At 43.3% G+C, this 13,544-nt stretch overlaps 1 protein-coding gene and 1 pseudogene across 2 annotated transcripts in view; both read right to left on the reverse strand.

Moving 5' to 3' along the window:
* STAT1 (signal transducer and activator of transcription 1) overlaps nucleotides 1–13,544 on the reverse strand; it is a 44,747-nt gene that overhangs the window by 18,864 nt on the left and 12,339 nt on the right. For both annotated transcript variants that reach the window (XM_007965669.3, XM_073019881.1), the window contains 6 exons: nucleotides 12,682–12,760; nucleotides 11,516–11,607; nucleotides 11,149–11,300; nucleotides 8,036–8,194; nucleotides 3,815–3,907; nucleotides 2,228–2,287 (listed from right to left, as the gene is read on the reverse strand). In XM_007965669.3, coding sequence (XP_007963860.1) covers nucleotides 2,228–2,287; nucleotides 3,815–3,907; nucleotides 8,036–8,194; nucleotides 11,149–11,300; nucleotides 11,516–11,607; nucleotides 12,682–12,760 — 635 coding nt within the window. The remainder of the gene's footprint in view (nucleotides 1–2,227; nucleotides 2,288–3,814; nucleotides 3,908–8,035; nucleotides 8,195–11,148; nucleotides 11,301–11,515; nucleotides 11,608–12,681; nucleotides 12,761–13,544) is intronic.
* Nucleotides 5,369–7,483, reverse strand: LOC103217528 (ras-related protein Rab-1A-like; annotated as a pseudogene).

Genomic DNA, 13,544 nt, shown 5'->3' on the forward strand with positions numbered 1-13,544 from the left:
GTACACCCTCAATAAATGTAAGCACCAGCACCAGTACACCCTCAATAAATGTAAGCTATCGTTATTGTTTATTGGGCAGCTACTTGGTGCAAGGCCCTGCACTAAGCACTGGGGATCCAGCAGACAGCACTGCCCAGTTGTCACAAAGCTCAGAGGACTGCCAATGTGATCATTTAATCCTCATTTTTATTCTCTATGATCTTTAATTCTCTCATGAAAGTACCAGAAGAGTCAGTTTTCTGGGGTAAGTGGGAAGTTTAAGTTTAAAGACTGAGGTTGAAATTTTGAAAGACTTTGCACTTTTATATCCAGTGATTACTTTGTCATGTTCTGGCCAAATAATGTATCCATGAGTGTCCTCGATGTAGACTAGAAATCATGGGCTCACTCACAGATCTATTCCCCTTCCTTTCCAATCTCAACCAGAAGTTTAATGCTTTTGCGAATGACAATCACCATTAGCTACGGGAGGGACCTATTTTCCTGTTTGGAAAAAAAAGAATTTAAAATAAAAGGAATAGCATGATAAAAGCTGACTTTTCAAGGCTAAGAAGACAGTCAGCTGGAACCGACAGAAAAGACACAGGGGCCTGAAGCAGCTGAGAGGAGCTGAGCTGACGCAGAGGACGGTAAACTGCAATGGCCACACGACCCTTGTGCTTCTTCCCTTTAGGAAGTAGGATGTATTTCCCTGTCCCCCAAATCTCAGCTGGCCTTGATTTGCTTTTAGCAACTGGATGGAAGGGAGTGATGCTATACACATTCCAAGGCTAGCACTCACAGGCCGCCTTGTTCACTAGGAACACTGTCATCGTAGGAAAAGCCCAGGCTAGCCTTTTTGAGATGCCTGAAGAAGGACCTGGTTATCCCAGCTGAGTCCCAGTCGCGTAATAAGGCCTTGCTAGAGCACCTGGCTCCAACCACGCTAGCCAAGACCAGGACAACCTACAACTCACAGAATATGAGAAATGAGTTTTTGAGGTTTTAGCCACTACATTTTGTTTTGTTTTGTTTTGTTTTTTCAACAGTCTCATTCCATCACCGAGACTGGAGTGCAGTGGCATGATCTCAGCTCACTGCAACCTCCACCTCCCAGGTTCAAGCGATTCTCATGCCTCAGCCTCCCAAGTAGCAGGGATTACAGGTACACACCACCACACCTGGCTAATTTTTTGTATTTTTTGTAGAGACGGGGTTTCGCCACGTTGGCCAGGCTGGTCTCAAACTCTGGCTTATGTGATCTGCCTGCCTCAGCCTCCCAAAGTGCTGGGATTACAGGTGTGAGCCACTGTGCCTGGCCTAGCCACTAAGTTTTGAGAGTGGTTTGTTAGGGAGCAAAAGCTAACTGATATACCAAAGATGATGGCATGAAGACAAGGCACAGACCATGCTACAAGGAAGAATATTCTTATAGGAGTGGTAAGGAGCAAAAAGCCAGAGGAAAATGATTTGAATGATCATAAATCACTTTTGAAACTTGCCACACCAGTATGTGACACAAGCTAACAAAAACATTAAATACGGGAGGGGTGGGAGGAGCCATCTTGTTTCTTAATGAGTGCCCAAGTCAGTGCCAGCCCAGGTCTAGGGTCTCAGGGCAAAATAGAATGGGGCTGCTCCACTTGGACTCCCATGAGAGATGCCCATTCTCGGGTTCCCACTGCCCAGAAGAGACAAGGGTGAATCCCACAGGCTCCACACAGTCTCCCCAAGATGCTGCTGATCTCACTCCAGAAAAACCCCCCAAATGACCACAGAGTCACGGCAGCCTGGATGTTTGGCCTCAGGTTGGATCAGGGGCCTCTCCTCTGGGGCTGAGCTAGAAGGAAGGGGTGGCGTGCCAAGTTCAGCCACTTTGAAACTTGCTGATTACAATCTCATATGCATAAAGAGACACTCACTCTCTTGTTCAGTTATAGTCTAAAAAGGCTCAGGAATGTTGATAACAGCTCCAGGGGAAGCTCCCAACATCCACCAAGGGAGCTGCTGACTTAAATCTGCTGGGATCATTTGTGACGGCCCTGGTGGATCTGACTAGGAGTCTCTGCTCATATGCAGCATTGGCAGGACTCTGGGTTCAGCCCTGGGGCCCTAGGGAGGCAAACTTCCACCAAGTGTAGACCCTTCCACAGCTAGTGAATCTGCTTATCTAGTGCGTCTGTGCTTGAGTAACAAAATCAACATTTCAGTAGTACACGTATTTTACATAATATTAAAGATATCTTACTTATCAAATAAGACTTTGACTTTCAAATTATAATTCAGCTCCTGCAATTTCACCAACAGTCTGGAAAGATAAATAAAAGCCATTACTTAAAAAAAATTATCTGTTACAATTTATTTATTATGCCAATTCCCTATTAACGTTTAGATAAACCACTCCCCCCCCCCTTTTTAGGGCATTACCAACAAGAAAACTGACAGTTTTGTAGATCTACTTAAATTTTTGTAAGTGTATTTGTAAGAATAAATTCCTAGCTGTGGAGTTGCTTAGGAAAAATTGTCACACTAATTTTGACAGGATGCAGCCCTGAGTTTACATTCCCACCAAAAGTTAATGAGGGTAGCTGTTTCCCTCCATAATCTTGCCAATATTGGGTTTCATCACAATTTCGACCTTTGGCCAATTTATATGGGTGAAAAATAGCAAACGTTACTTTCTACTGAAACTTGTATCTAATCTTTGTCCTGTTGGGAGACAATAAAAACCATTGCCCATAATCAGAAAATATAGTGTCCCATCTATAGTCACCCCAGGGTAGTGTGGAAAGATGGAGGGCAGGTGAGAGTGTGCGCCTGTGCCCCACTGAGCTGGAGACCTTGGGAAGGAGACCCCAGGGCTCTGTCTGCTCCGTTCAGTGGAGCGGGTGGATGGGATCAGATTTCTACTGTCCCTTCCAGCTGAGAGTTCTAGAATTCCACGAGGGCTTGAGTGTGGCATTGTACACTACCAGCCAGGGAGGGTTAACCACAGACTAAAATCAGTAACACCCCAGAAAAAGGACCCGGTCCAACTCTGAAGGTCAGTCCAGTTCTTCAGCGTCTAGTTACTCATCATCATAAGAATGCTTAAAGCAATGCGGCCATTCAACAGAAGAAAGTAAAGCCACATGTTCCTGGAAACACTTCTACAATTATTATCGAGGAGAAAGGCTACAAAACAATGTATGTAGCCTACTCTGAGTTTTTTTAAAAAGAAATATGTCATATTTGTGCAGACATGGAATCTTAATTTTTTAAAAAGGAAACATTATGTCATATTTGTGCATGTGTGTTTCTGTATGAAATATGTTATTTGTGTAGACAAGGACAAAATCCTGGGAGGACAGACACTAGGTCATTTACTGTGGTGGTCCACAGATATTTATATCACGGACTGCTCTGAGAATCTGATGAAAGCTATAAATCCATTCATCAGAAAAATGTACATAGTATACATCCACATTCATACAGTTTCTGGGGTTCATAAGGCTCAGGTTATAAGCCTATGCCCAAGAGGGGTGAGGCAGCCGGGAACTTTCACTCTCTATTATACACATTTCTGCAATTTGGAATTCTGTTTTCCTGTGAACATGCATTACATTTATGATTGGAAAAAAATCAGGAGTGTGTACATATATATATATTGGTTACATTTCTACTATGAGCATATTAATAAAAAGCTCTCAGATATTCTCAGTAAGCGTTCATATTAAAATGCCTCCTGAAAAATTATTTCCTCAAAAGCACCCTAAATAACAGTTTTTATAAAAGGAAACTAGGGGTACAAACTACATGACAGGTGATGTATGGGATGCCATCTTTCCCTTGTTACCTCAACTTCACAGTGAACTGGACCCCCGTCTTCAAGACCAGCGGCCTCTGAGGGTGCGTTGGCATGCAGGGCTGTCTTTCCACCACAAACGAGCTGCAAATACCCAGCAAAGGATAGATAAGTTGGCATTTCCATTAAGGTTGAAGCAGTCACAATGATTTTCCCGAAAGAAAAAAGGGGGTTAGAGAGTACAACCTAAAAAATAGTTTGAAAGATTCTGACAAGTTGGATGAACAAACTGGTATTTTCTAATTAGTAAAGAAATCCCAAAACCTAATAAGGACTTAACAGAAACAGAATAATCGTAATGATCTATGAAACGATTACATTGAAACAAACTTATACAATGAAGGCTAGGCACGGTGGTTCATATCTGTAATCCCAGCACTTTAAGAGGCTGAGACAGCAGGATCGCTTGATTCCAGGAGTTCAAGACCAGCCTAGGCAACATAGTGAGACCCTATCTTTACAATTTTTTTTTTTTTAATTAGCCAGGCATGGCTAATTAGCCCCAACTACTAGAGGGTTAAAGTGGGAAGGTCACTTGAAACCAGGAAGTGGAGGCTGAAGTGAGCCATGATCATACCACTGCACTCCAGCCTGGATGACAGAGTGAGGCCCTGCCTCAAAAAATAAAAATAAAAAATAAAAACCCCATATTTAATTATGTTCATTTACATGTCAGAATTAAGAATAAAATGTGCACTCAAAGTACAAATAATGTTTTTAAATTTAAAAAAACTCAACACACAGGACTTCTTGTTTGAACATTAGCCATAGGGAACCAAGCAAATTTTTTTTTTTTTTAGACGGAGTCTCACTGTGTTGCCCAGGCTGGAGCTCAGTGGTATGATCACGGCAAGCTCCGCCTCTCTGGTTCACACCATTCTCCTGCCTCAGCCTCTTGAGTAACTGGGGCTACAGCTGCCTGCTACCATGCCCAGCTAATTTTTTTTTTTTTTTGTATTTTTAGTAGAGATGGGGTTTCACCATGTTAGTCAGGAGTACATTTTTTTAAAATATTACTTCCAATAAGTACGATATTTATTAAACGTATCTTCAGCTGTTTTGTTACATAGTATGCAACAAATTACAATATTCTGTAGCCACAAATTATATGCAGAGTATGAAGAAGCTATTAATCAGATAGTGCAATCTTTCCATTTATAACTCTACAAGGAAGAACCAGCAAATCAGATCTTACATATAATATCTCACTAAACTTTACTCATGGAAAGTGACAGACACTTTCAGACATCAAACAGCTTGTGCTGTTTGATACAAAACAGCTGAACTTTGTCTTCAGAAGACTAGACCTGACATCTAAACACGCCAATATAAACATCAAAACAAAATATAGTCTAACCAACCACGAGAAAACAGTCTGATATCAGGAAAATACATTATTTTATAAACCAGCACACAAAGGTTTAAAAACAGTTCTGAAAATGAAGTTAGCTGTTTTGAGTCAAGAGAATAAAAAGAAAGTCAGTATTGACCATTTACAATCTCTGACCTCTGTGGAGATGGTAAGAATCTGTTGTAGTGCAGCTACATACAGTATAATTCAGGCAATTCTGTTTTTTCACTTGGGTTCAGATTGCAAATTCATTACTGTGAGAAAAGGACGGAGGCAAATTTTAGCAGGAACCTCCACCTAATGCTTGACCAGAGTGCTCTGAATTTCAACACTGGACTTTTCAGCACTACTAGCTGTTGCTCCAGGACCCATTAGCTTTTTAATCTCAGCTGCCATCATCATGGAAGATTGTTCTACATTCATTGCATTTTCTTTTTTTTTCTTTTTTTGAGACAGATTCTTGCTCTGTCTCCCAGGTTGGAGTGCAATGGCGCAATCTCGGCTCACTGCAACCTCCACCACCTAGGTTCAAGCGATTCTCCTGCCTCAGCCTCCTGAGTAGCTGGGATTACAGGCACCCGCCACCACGCTCAGCTAATTTTTGTATTTTTAGAAGAGATGGGGTTTCATCATGTTGGTCAGGCTGCTCTCGAACTCCTGACTTCAGGTGATCCACCCACCTCAGCCTCCCAAAGTGCTGGGATTACAGGCATGGGCCACCGTGCCCAGCCTTGTTGCATTCTTAGCACTGGTTTCCAAAAACAGAATTCCAAGGGAAACAGCAAATTCCTTTGCTGTTGTGTAGTCTACTACTTTCTTTGTGGTCAGATCACACTTGTTCCCTACCAACAATCTGTTGATGTTTTCACTGGGATAATGATCTATTTTCTGCAGTCACTGTTTAATATGATTCAAGGACTCCTGATCTGTCATATCATACACAACCAGGATGCCCCTGGCTCCTCTGTAACAACTGGAGATGACTGTTCGAAATCTTTCCTGTTCTGCTGTGTTCCATATTTGAAGCTTGATTGTTTTCCCATCTAACTCTATAGTTCTTATTTTGAAATCCCCACCAACTGTGCTGATGTAGCTTTCTGTATATGTATCATCTGCAAACCTAAGAAGGAGGCAAGACCTTCCAGCCCCAGAGTCGCCAATCAGAAGTAATTTGAATAAATAATCATATTTGGGATTCGTGTTGGACATGTCACTGTAGCTGCCACCACTGCCACAGCCACCCTTGCTGCTACAACTGCCGCCCTGACTCTCCGCGCCATGGGTAACTGAAGGAAAGGAATGAGATAGGCTGTTCCGGGAAAGCAAACGTCTTCCCCTACTCTCTCCCCTAGAACACAATCAGCAGCCGCTGCCACTCAGCTATTGTTTCCACCCAAAATCAAGCACATTTTTATCATGTCAAGTTTGCATTAAAGAAAAAAAAACTTGCAATATGAACCCTTTTTTTCCACTCAGTGACATTTATCTATCTACTAAGTGTGTCTAGAGCACCTACTGTTCACAAGGCACTGTGCGGGTCCTGCTGGGGGAAAAGGGTAACAAAGGCATGTCTCTGCCTTCCAGAACCTGATGATATTCAACAAATATAAAGAAATGCATAACAACTATATAACAAAAGGCAGAGTAGGAGAGGAACAAAGGGTGACTGGAGGCCAGGAAGGGAGACAACACGTGTTTGGGAAATCTGGGAAGATTAAATGATGAGATACAAGGTGAAGCTTTCAGGATGATACAATTTTGAAAGCAGGTACAAGAAAAGAAGGCTCTGAGGAAGAGGAAGTATCCTCAGGAGAGCTACAGAGAAGCAAGCGTGCGGGATGGCCCCTATAGGAATCAGCAAGAGGTCAAGTTTGCCTAGAAAGGGGTGTGTGTGGACGTGAAGCATGGAGTGGTCAGCTAGGTCCAGGCTGCAGAAGGGGGGCCGTGAATGCCCAGTTGAGGGGCTTCACTTGGATCAGCTGGTGATGAAGAACCAGAATGGAACTCTGCTCTGGGACAGCATTGGTCACAGGGAGGGAGGAAGGACTGGGAAGGAGGACTGGTGGGGAGGCTGAGGAAGAGTCCAGAAAGGAGGATTTGAGAGCCTGAGATATGAGGAGGGGAGGGAAGGAGGTGAGGCATGCTAGGGTCATGGCGGAGACTCGGCCAAAGGGGAAGGAGGAGTGGAAGGTTACTACAGCTTCCAGGTCACAAGAGTGAAGAACCATTGCCATAACCAGATAATTCAGGAAAAGTCATTGTCATTAAAAAATTTTAGGCCAGGCACAGTGGCTCATGCCTGTAATCCCAGCACTTTGGGAGGCCGAGGCGGGCAGATCACCTGAGGCCAGGAGTTGGAGACCAGCCTGGCCAACACGGCAAAACCCAGTCTCTACTAAAAAAATTAGCCGGGTGGGGTGGCATGTGCCTGTAGTCCCAGCCACTTGGGAGGCTGAGGCAGGAGGATTGCTTGAACCCAGGGGGTGGAGGTTGCAGTGAGCTCAGATCATGCCACTGCACTCCAGCCTAGGTGACAGAGCGAGACTCCATCTCAAAATATGTGTGTGTATATATACACATACACACACATATATATACACACACACATATATACACACATATATACACATATATACACACATACACACATATATATACATATATGTATATTATATATACACACACCATACATATATATGTATATATACATACATATGATATATATGTTACATATATATGTATATATGATATATATGTGTGTATATATCCTATTAAACCCTTGTAAATCATCTGAATTACGGTCAAATGTTCCTCTGTATAGACTGATTACAGAAGGTACAAATAAATGTTCCTTGAGTTACCTCTGAATGAGCTGCTGGAAAAGACTGAAGGTACGGTCCCATAACACTTGTTTGTTTTTTGTGATAGGGTCATGTTCGTAGGTGTATTTCTGTTCCAATTCCTCCAGCTTTTTAAGCTGCTGCCGAACTTGCTGCAGACTCTCTGCAACTATAGTGAACCTGGGAAGACACAAGACACAGATGTCTCTATGAGAAACGGTCCAGAAGCAGCCTGAATTAAAGGGAATCATGGTATATTAGTCCACTCTCATGCTGCTAATAAAGACATACCCGAGACTGGGGAATTTGTAAAGGAAAGAGGTTCAATTGACACATAGTTCCACATGGCTGGGGAGGCCCCACAATCATGGCAGAAGGCAAATGAGGAGCAAAGTCACATCTTACATGGTGGCAGGCAAGAGAGCTTGTGGAGGGAAACTCCCACTTATAAAACCATCAGATCTTATGAGACTTACTCACTACCATGAGAACAGTATTGGGGGAACCACCCCCATGATTCCATTATCTCCACCTGGTCCTGCCCTTGACACATGGGGATTACTACAATTCAAGGTGAGATTTGGGTGGGGACACGGCCAAACCATATCACATGGAAATCAACAAGTGGTTATATGCAACACAAAATGCCACCTAGGATACCACGCTCTGTGCTCTAGGGAAAAACAAAGGGAATGAGGCTTGTGCCAGCAGTAGAAGCTTTGTTATTTGAGGAGTAAAACTAACATGCACTGAGTACAGCCTAGATCAAAAACTTCTTCACACCACTGAAGCTTATGTAAGGAGAGATGGGTGGGGGCAGGGCTTCTAGGTGATCTGTGACCGGCGCAGGGCAAAGAGGAGGCCAGAGGCAGGGAAAACAGCAAAGCAGATGCTTCCAGGTGATGCAAGAGACAGCGAGGAGCCACTGCAAGTTCTGTGAAGAGAGTGGCATCAGCAAGCAGTGTCTCGGCAGGACCAGTCAGAGATGTGGAGCAGAGGGGCAGGAGGAGACACAGAGAGGGGAGGCAAGGCCGGGGACAGGAAGAGAGGAAGGAACGATGATTCTGGCTTTACTCAACTGAAAGGAGAAGGCAATATACTCAGTCTAGACCCTAAAAATAGAAAGCTAGTGAGTAAACCTAGTGATTGCTCTTAGTCTTCCTTCCTTACAGTCAACTGCTAACAGTAACACAGGCTGGGGAAACGCAGTTTTATTCGCTTGCAGTAATGACAGAAGAAAACCTTTTAAAAGTGTCTTCTGGCCGGGCGCAGTGGCTCAAGCCTGTAATCTCAGCACTTTGGGAGGCCGAGGCGGGTGGATCACATCACGAGGTCAGGAGATCGAGATCATCCTGGCTAACATGGTGAAACCCTGTCTCTACCAAAAATACAAAAAACTAGCCGGGTGTGGTGGCGGGCGCCTGTAGTCCCAGCTACTCTGAGGCTGAGGTGGGAGAATGGCATGAACCCGGGAGGTGGAGCTTGCAGTGAGCCGAGATCACGCCACTGCACTCCAGCCTGGGCTACACAGCGAGACTCGTCTCAAAAAAAAAAAAAAGTGGCTTCTTCCCTGGGAAAAGTATCTACTTCATTTTATGATTTTACGCGATTCCAGTTCAAAGCCCTGGGACAGCAGCCCTTCATCAGGAAAGGAGCAGGCAGGGTAATGGCTGGCTGAGTTCCAGAGGAGATGCTAAACCAGTGTACCCAACTCTGCTTGTACACCGAGAAAATGACAATCCTTAGACAGCACAGTGGGAAAACTAGAGGGCATGTGTGTCCCTACAAGAGGCTCCTGTGGTCTAAGAGGACCACTAGGGGGCTCTAGACACCCCAAGGCCTCCCTGGCCACCTGAAGGGCTTAGGGGTGTCAGTATCCCTCAAGGCACATGGGGCGCACTGGGCTCAGAAGCTCTGCTCGAACCCACAAGAAACCTGGGGTACCTACAGGCAATTCACAGAATAAAAATAAATGGCTGAATATTCATTGTGATTTTTAAAAAATTGGCAATATAGAAAATAACCTCGTGAGATCTCTGGTCCTTGGACCCTTAGCAATTGTCCCAGGCCACCTTCCCTCATGTTCACTCTGTGATCCCAAGTTCAGCTCCTGTTGCCCCTCACCTGGACCACACTAATATGCTAACAGTATTCCAACTGGTCTTTCTGTCTCTATCCTATCCTCCAGGATGTGGCCAGAGCACCCTTTCTAAATCAAAGATCAGAGAAATACATCTCCTGCTTAAGAAAAAAGCCTGCCTTGGCTCAGCAGGACAGCTGCATACGGCCCGCACTCCTAGCATGGTGCTGAGAACCTGCACCATCAGGCTCCAGCATCTCCCGCCGGGTCCACTTTCCTTCCTGTCTCCCCTGACACCCCACTCTCCCGCCACCCAATACAGTCCCCTCAGGCTCCCACGTGTGTGCCTTTGCACATCCTGTGCTCTGTGCTGGGAAGCACTTTCCCTTGATCTATATGGAGTAACCCTAGTCACTTTTGAGTCAGCACAAGGCCACTTCCTCTATGAAACCTTCCCTGGAGATGCTTTCCTTTGTCCTCCACAGAACTCTGATGGCCTTTTGCTAGAGCACCTGGAAACTTTTACTGCACGGAATTATTACCATGTCTACATCCCCCTTCCACACTGAGAACTCCTTGTTGGCAAGGGCCAAGAATCATTCATCCTTGTGTGCCCAGGTCCTACAGTGCGTGGCACACAGTAGGCATTTAATAAGTATTACTGGATGGATGACTGAATGAATGGTTCCTAACAAACTATTCTGTAAGCCTAGAAAAATGCCTCAAGCTATCTTGTTTTAAATGAAACATTAGGAGTCAAGTTGTTAAATGTGTTCTATAATGACCATGTCACTGATGTTCTGTACAGTCAAATGACACATCCCATGGCACAGGAGTGATCCAAACCAAGTAGGCGCGGCTGAACGTGGCAAAAGTCATGAATAACGCTGTGCTTTCCAAGGGAGTGTTTCCAGGGTAAGCAGAAGCTGGATTACGTCAAACTCTATACCGACGTTTTAACAGGGTCCATTCAACTAACACAGCTCAAAGGTGCATTTATGAGTTTATGTGGTTAGCCAGTCAGCTGCCAGTTTTCCGCTTTGGAGAATCTTACCAGTTTTGCAGCTGATCCAGGCAAGCATTGGGCGGCCCCCCAATACAGGCGCTCTGCTGTCTCCGCTTCCACTCCACTAGTTCATCATTAATCAGGGCATTCTGGGTAAGTTCAGTGACATTCAACAACTCGATTATTTTGTGAACTACTTCCTAAAGGCAGTGGAAGAAACAAAGTGAAATAAACTCATTTTTAATCACTGAATTTTAAAATATTTTTTAAAAGAAAAGCAAATATCATTTCATTCTCAACTGGGGCTCTAAGCCGTGTGGTTATAAAAATAATTTTTCTTCTCTTCCAAATTTTGATTCCATTATTTACAGTCTATAACAAAAGCGGCATGCTGTTCTGGAAAGTAAATAACTACCTTTCTTTTATTGTCAAGCATTAAATACATCTTCTTGAGTAACAGCTGTTCTTGTTTCTGATCACTCTTTGCCACACCATTGGTCTCGTGTTCTATAAATTGAGAGACAGCCAGTAAATATATTTATATAAAGAAGACAAAACCAACAAAAGCCAAGATTCATATAAATATAGGATAAAGATGACACAAATGCTGCCCAGTGACAGGTCAACGTTTGGCTTTCTTCAATCTTTATTAAACATGAAAAAAAGTCCTAAGTATAACAACTAGGCAAACTGAAACAAAATACTTGTTTTCAGTGACCCATGTAAATCAGACATAGTAGTATCTGCCACTGAAGACACTGTCAGGTAATTACCTAAATAAATGTAAATAACAGAATTCAAAACTTCAGGTAAAAAATGTATACAAAGCATATCTGTAGCTTTCAAAGAGAAGTAGATGATTAGGAAGCGGTAGCTGAAGTTGCTGTCTCTCATACTTTTTACCTAAATCATACTGATAATCTCTGCCTATGAACCATGCTATACCCCAGATGATGAATACAGCAACAGCAGTGCCTTACATGTTCCACACAATGTACATTCTTGAGTTCTTTTCTGTTGCTACTCTCATTAAAAACATCAACAGTAACAAAATAGAGTAAAACTGCTTTAAAACATGAGAAAAAGAATGAGCTCATCTGCAGTGTACACATGTGGACACACCATGTTTGAAGACACTTGAGATATTAGGGCAGGGGAATCCACATATCTATCACTGTGTGTCAGTCTGTGTCAGTGGGCTAGGTGCAATAAATAAGCTGAGTAACACATAACCAGTGGTTATCAAGTAGGGGTCACTGACCCCTAGGGGACTTTTGGCAATCTCTGGAGACAGTTTTGATTGTCACTAGTGAGGGCTCCTGGGTAGTGCTACTGGCACCTGGTGGGTATAAGTCAGGGATGCTGCTAAACATTCTACAATGCCAGGACAGCCCTCACAACAAATTATCTAGCCCAGAATGTCAACAGTATTGGATGTTAAGAAACCCTGGCCTGGGTTATCAAGGAAGAATTCGGAGTCATAAAATACTCGGCAAATAGAAAGGAGTAATCATCCTCGTTATCTAGTGTGAACAGAAAAAATCACAGCCAATGGGCACCACTTCAGTTGTGAACCCTTACCTCTGTTCTGCAAGGTTTTACATTTGAAGTCATATTCATCTTGTAAATCTTCCAGGCTCTTGATTTCATGCTCTATACACTACAAATAAAGATGTAAACATGTTTTCTACTGATCAGCAACTTCCAAAGGCTTTAGGCAACAGACTATTGCTTCTATGAAACCCAGAGAAACGTGAAAACAATTCCAGCTCCCCCAAAAAGAGATCTGATTTGGAGAGTTCTAATCATACACATGAAATAATTTCTATTTCATCAATATGTAATAACACTTTTAAAAAAGCAAACACAATAATTCTCAAATTGATTTGTATGTCCTTAACCTGGTTCCAGCACCTAAATTTTGATTCTTCCTCATCATTTTGAGACTACCTCTGAGATGATTTAAAAACTCCATTGTGAAGCCCATAGCAGTGGGTGAAAAAGCTCATAGAAAATTTCCTCATTCCTTCCAAATAAGTAAAGTGACCACACATCTCTGCTTTACCGGGATAGACGTGGTTTCATACTTGCTATAATTACAAACAGTGCCCTCTTGGCAGCTCAAATGCATCTCCACCTGGACAATAAATTGTATGTGCATTCTACAAATAAGCCTCATTTGTCTGGGATTTGGTCACATTTCCACATATTCTTCTCTGGATTTCCATGGCTATTTCTGGACTGGGCTCACTCGGTTTCTACTTTAATGAAATGCTTCCCTAGGAGACCGCAGGATAAAGTTGCTCCAAAGAATGTGGACTTTCGAAAGATGCTGTCTGAAGCATATAGTCAAGGCCATACTGGTGTTACCCAGAGATCCACAGAGGACCAAACCCCTAAGCTGGAAGGCCTTTTCCACAAACACAGGCTTGTGTGAAAAAGAA

The sequence above is a fragment of the Chlorocebus sabaeus genome, chromosome 10 (assembly GCF_047675955.1).
Source record: "Chlorocebus sabaeus isolate Y175 chromosome 10, mChlSab1.0.hap1, whole genome shotgun sequence".
NCBI lineage: Eukaryota > Metazoa > Chordata > Mammalia > Primates > Cercopithecidae > Chlorocebus > Chlorocebus sabaeus.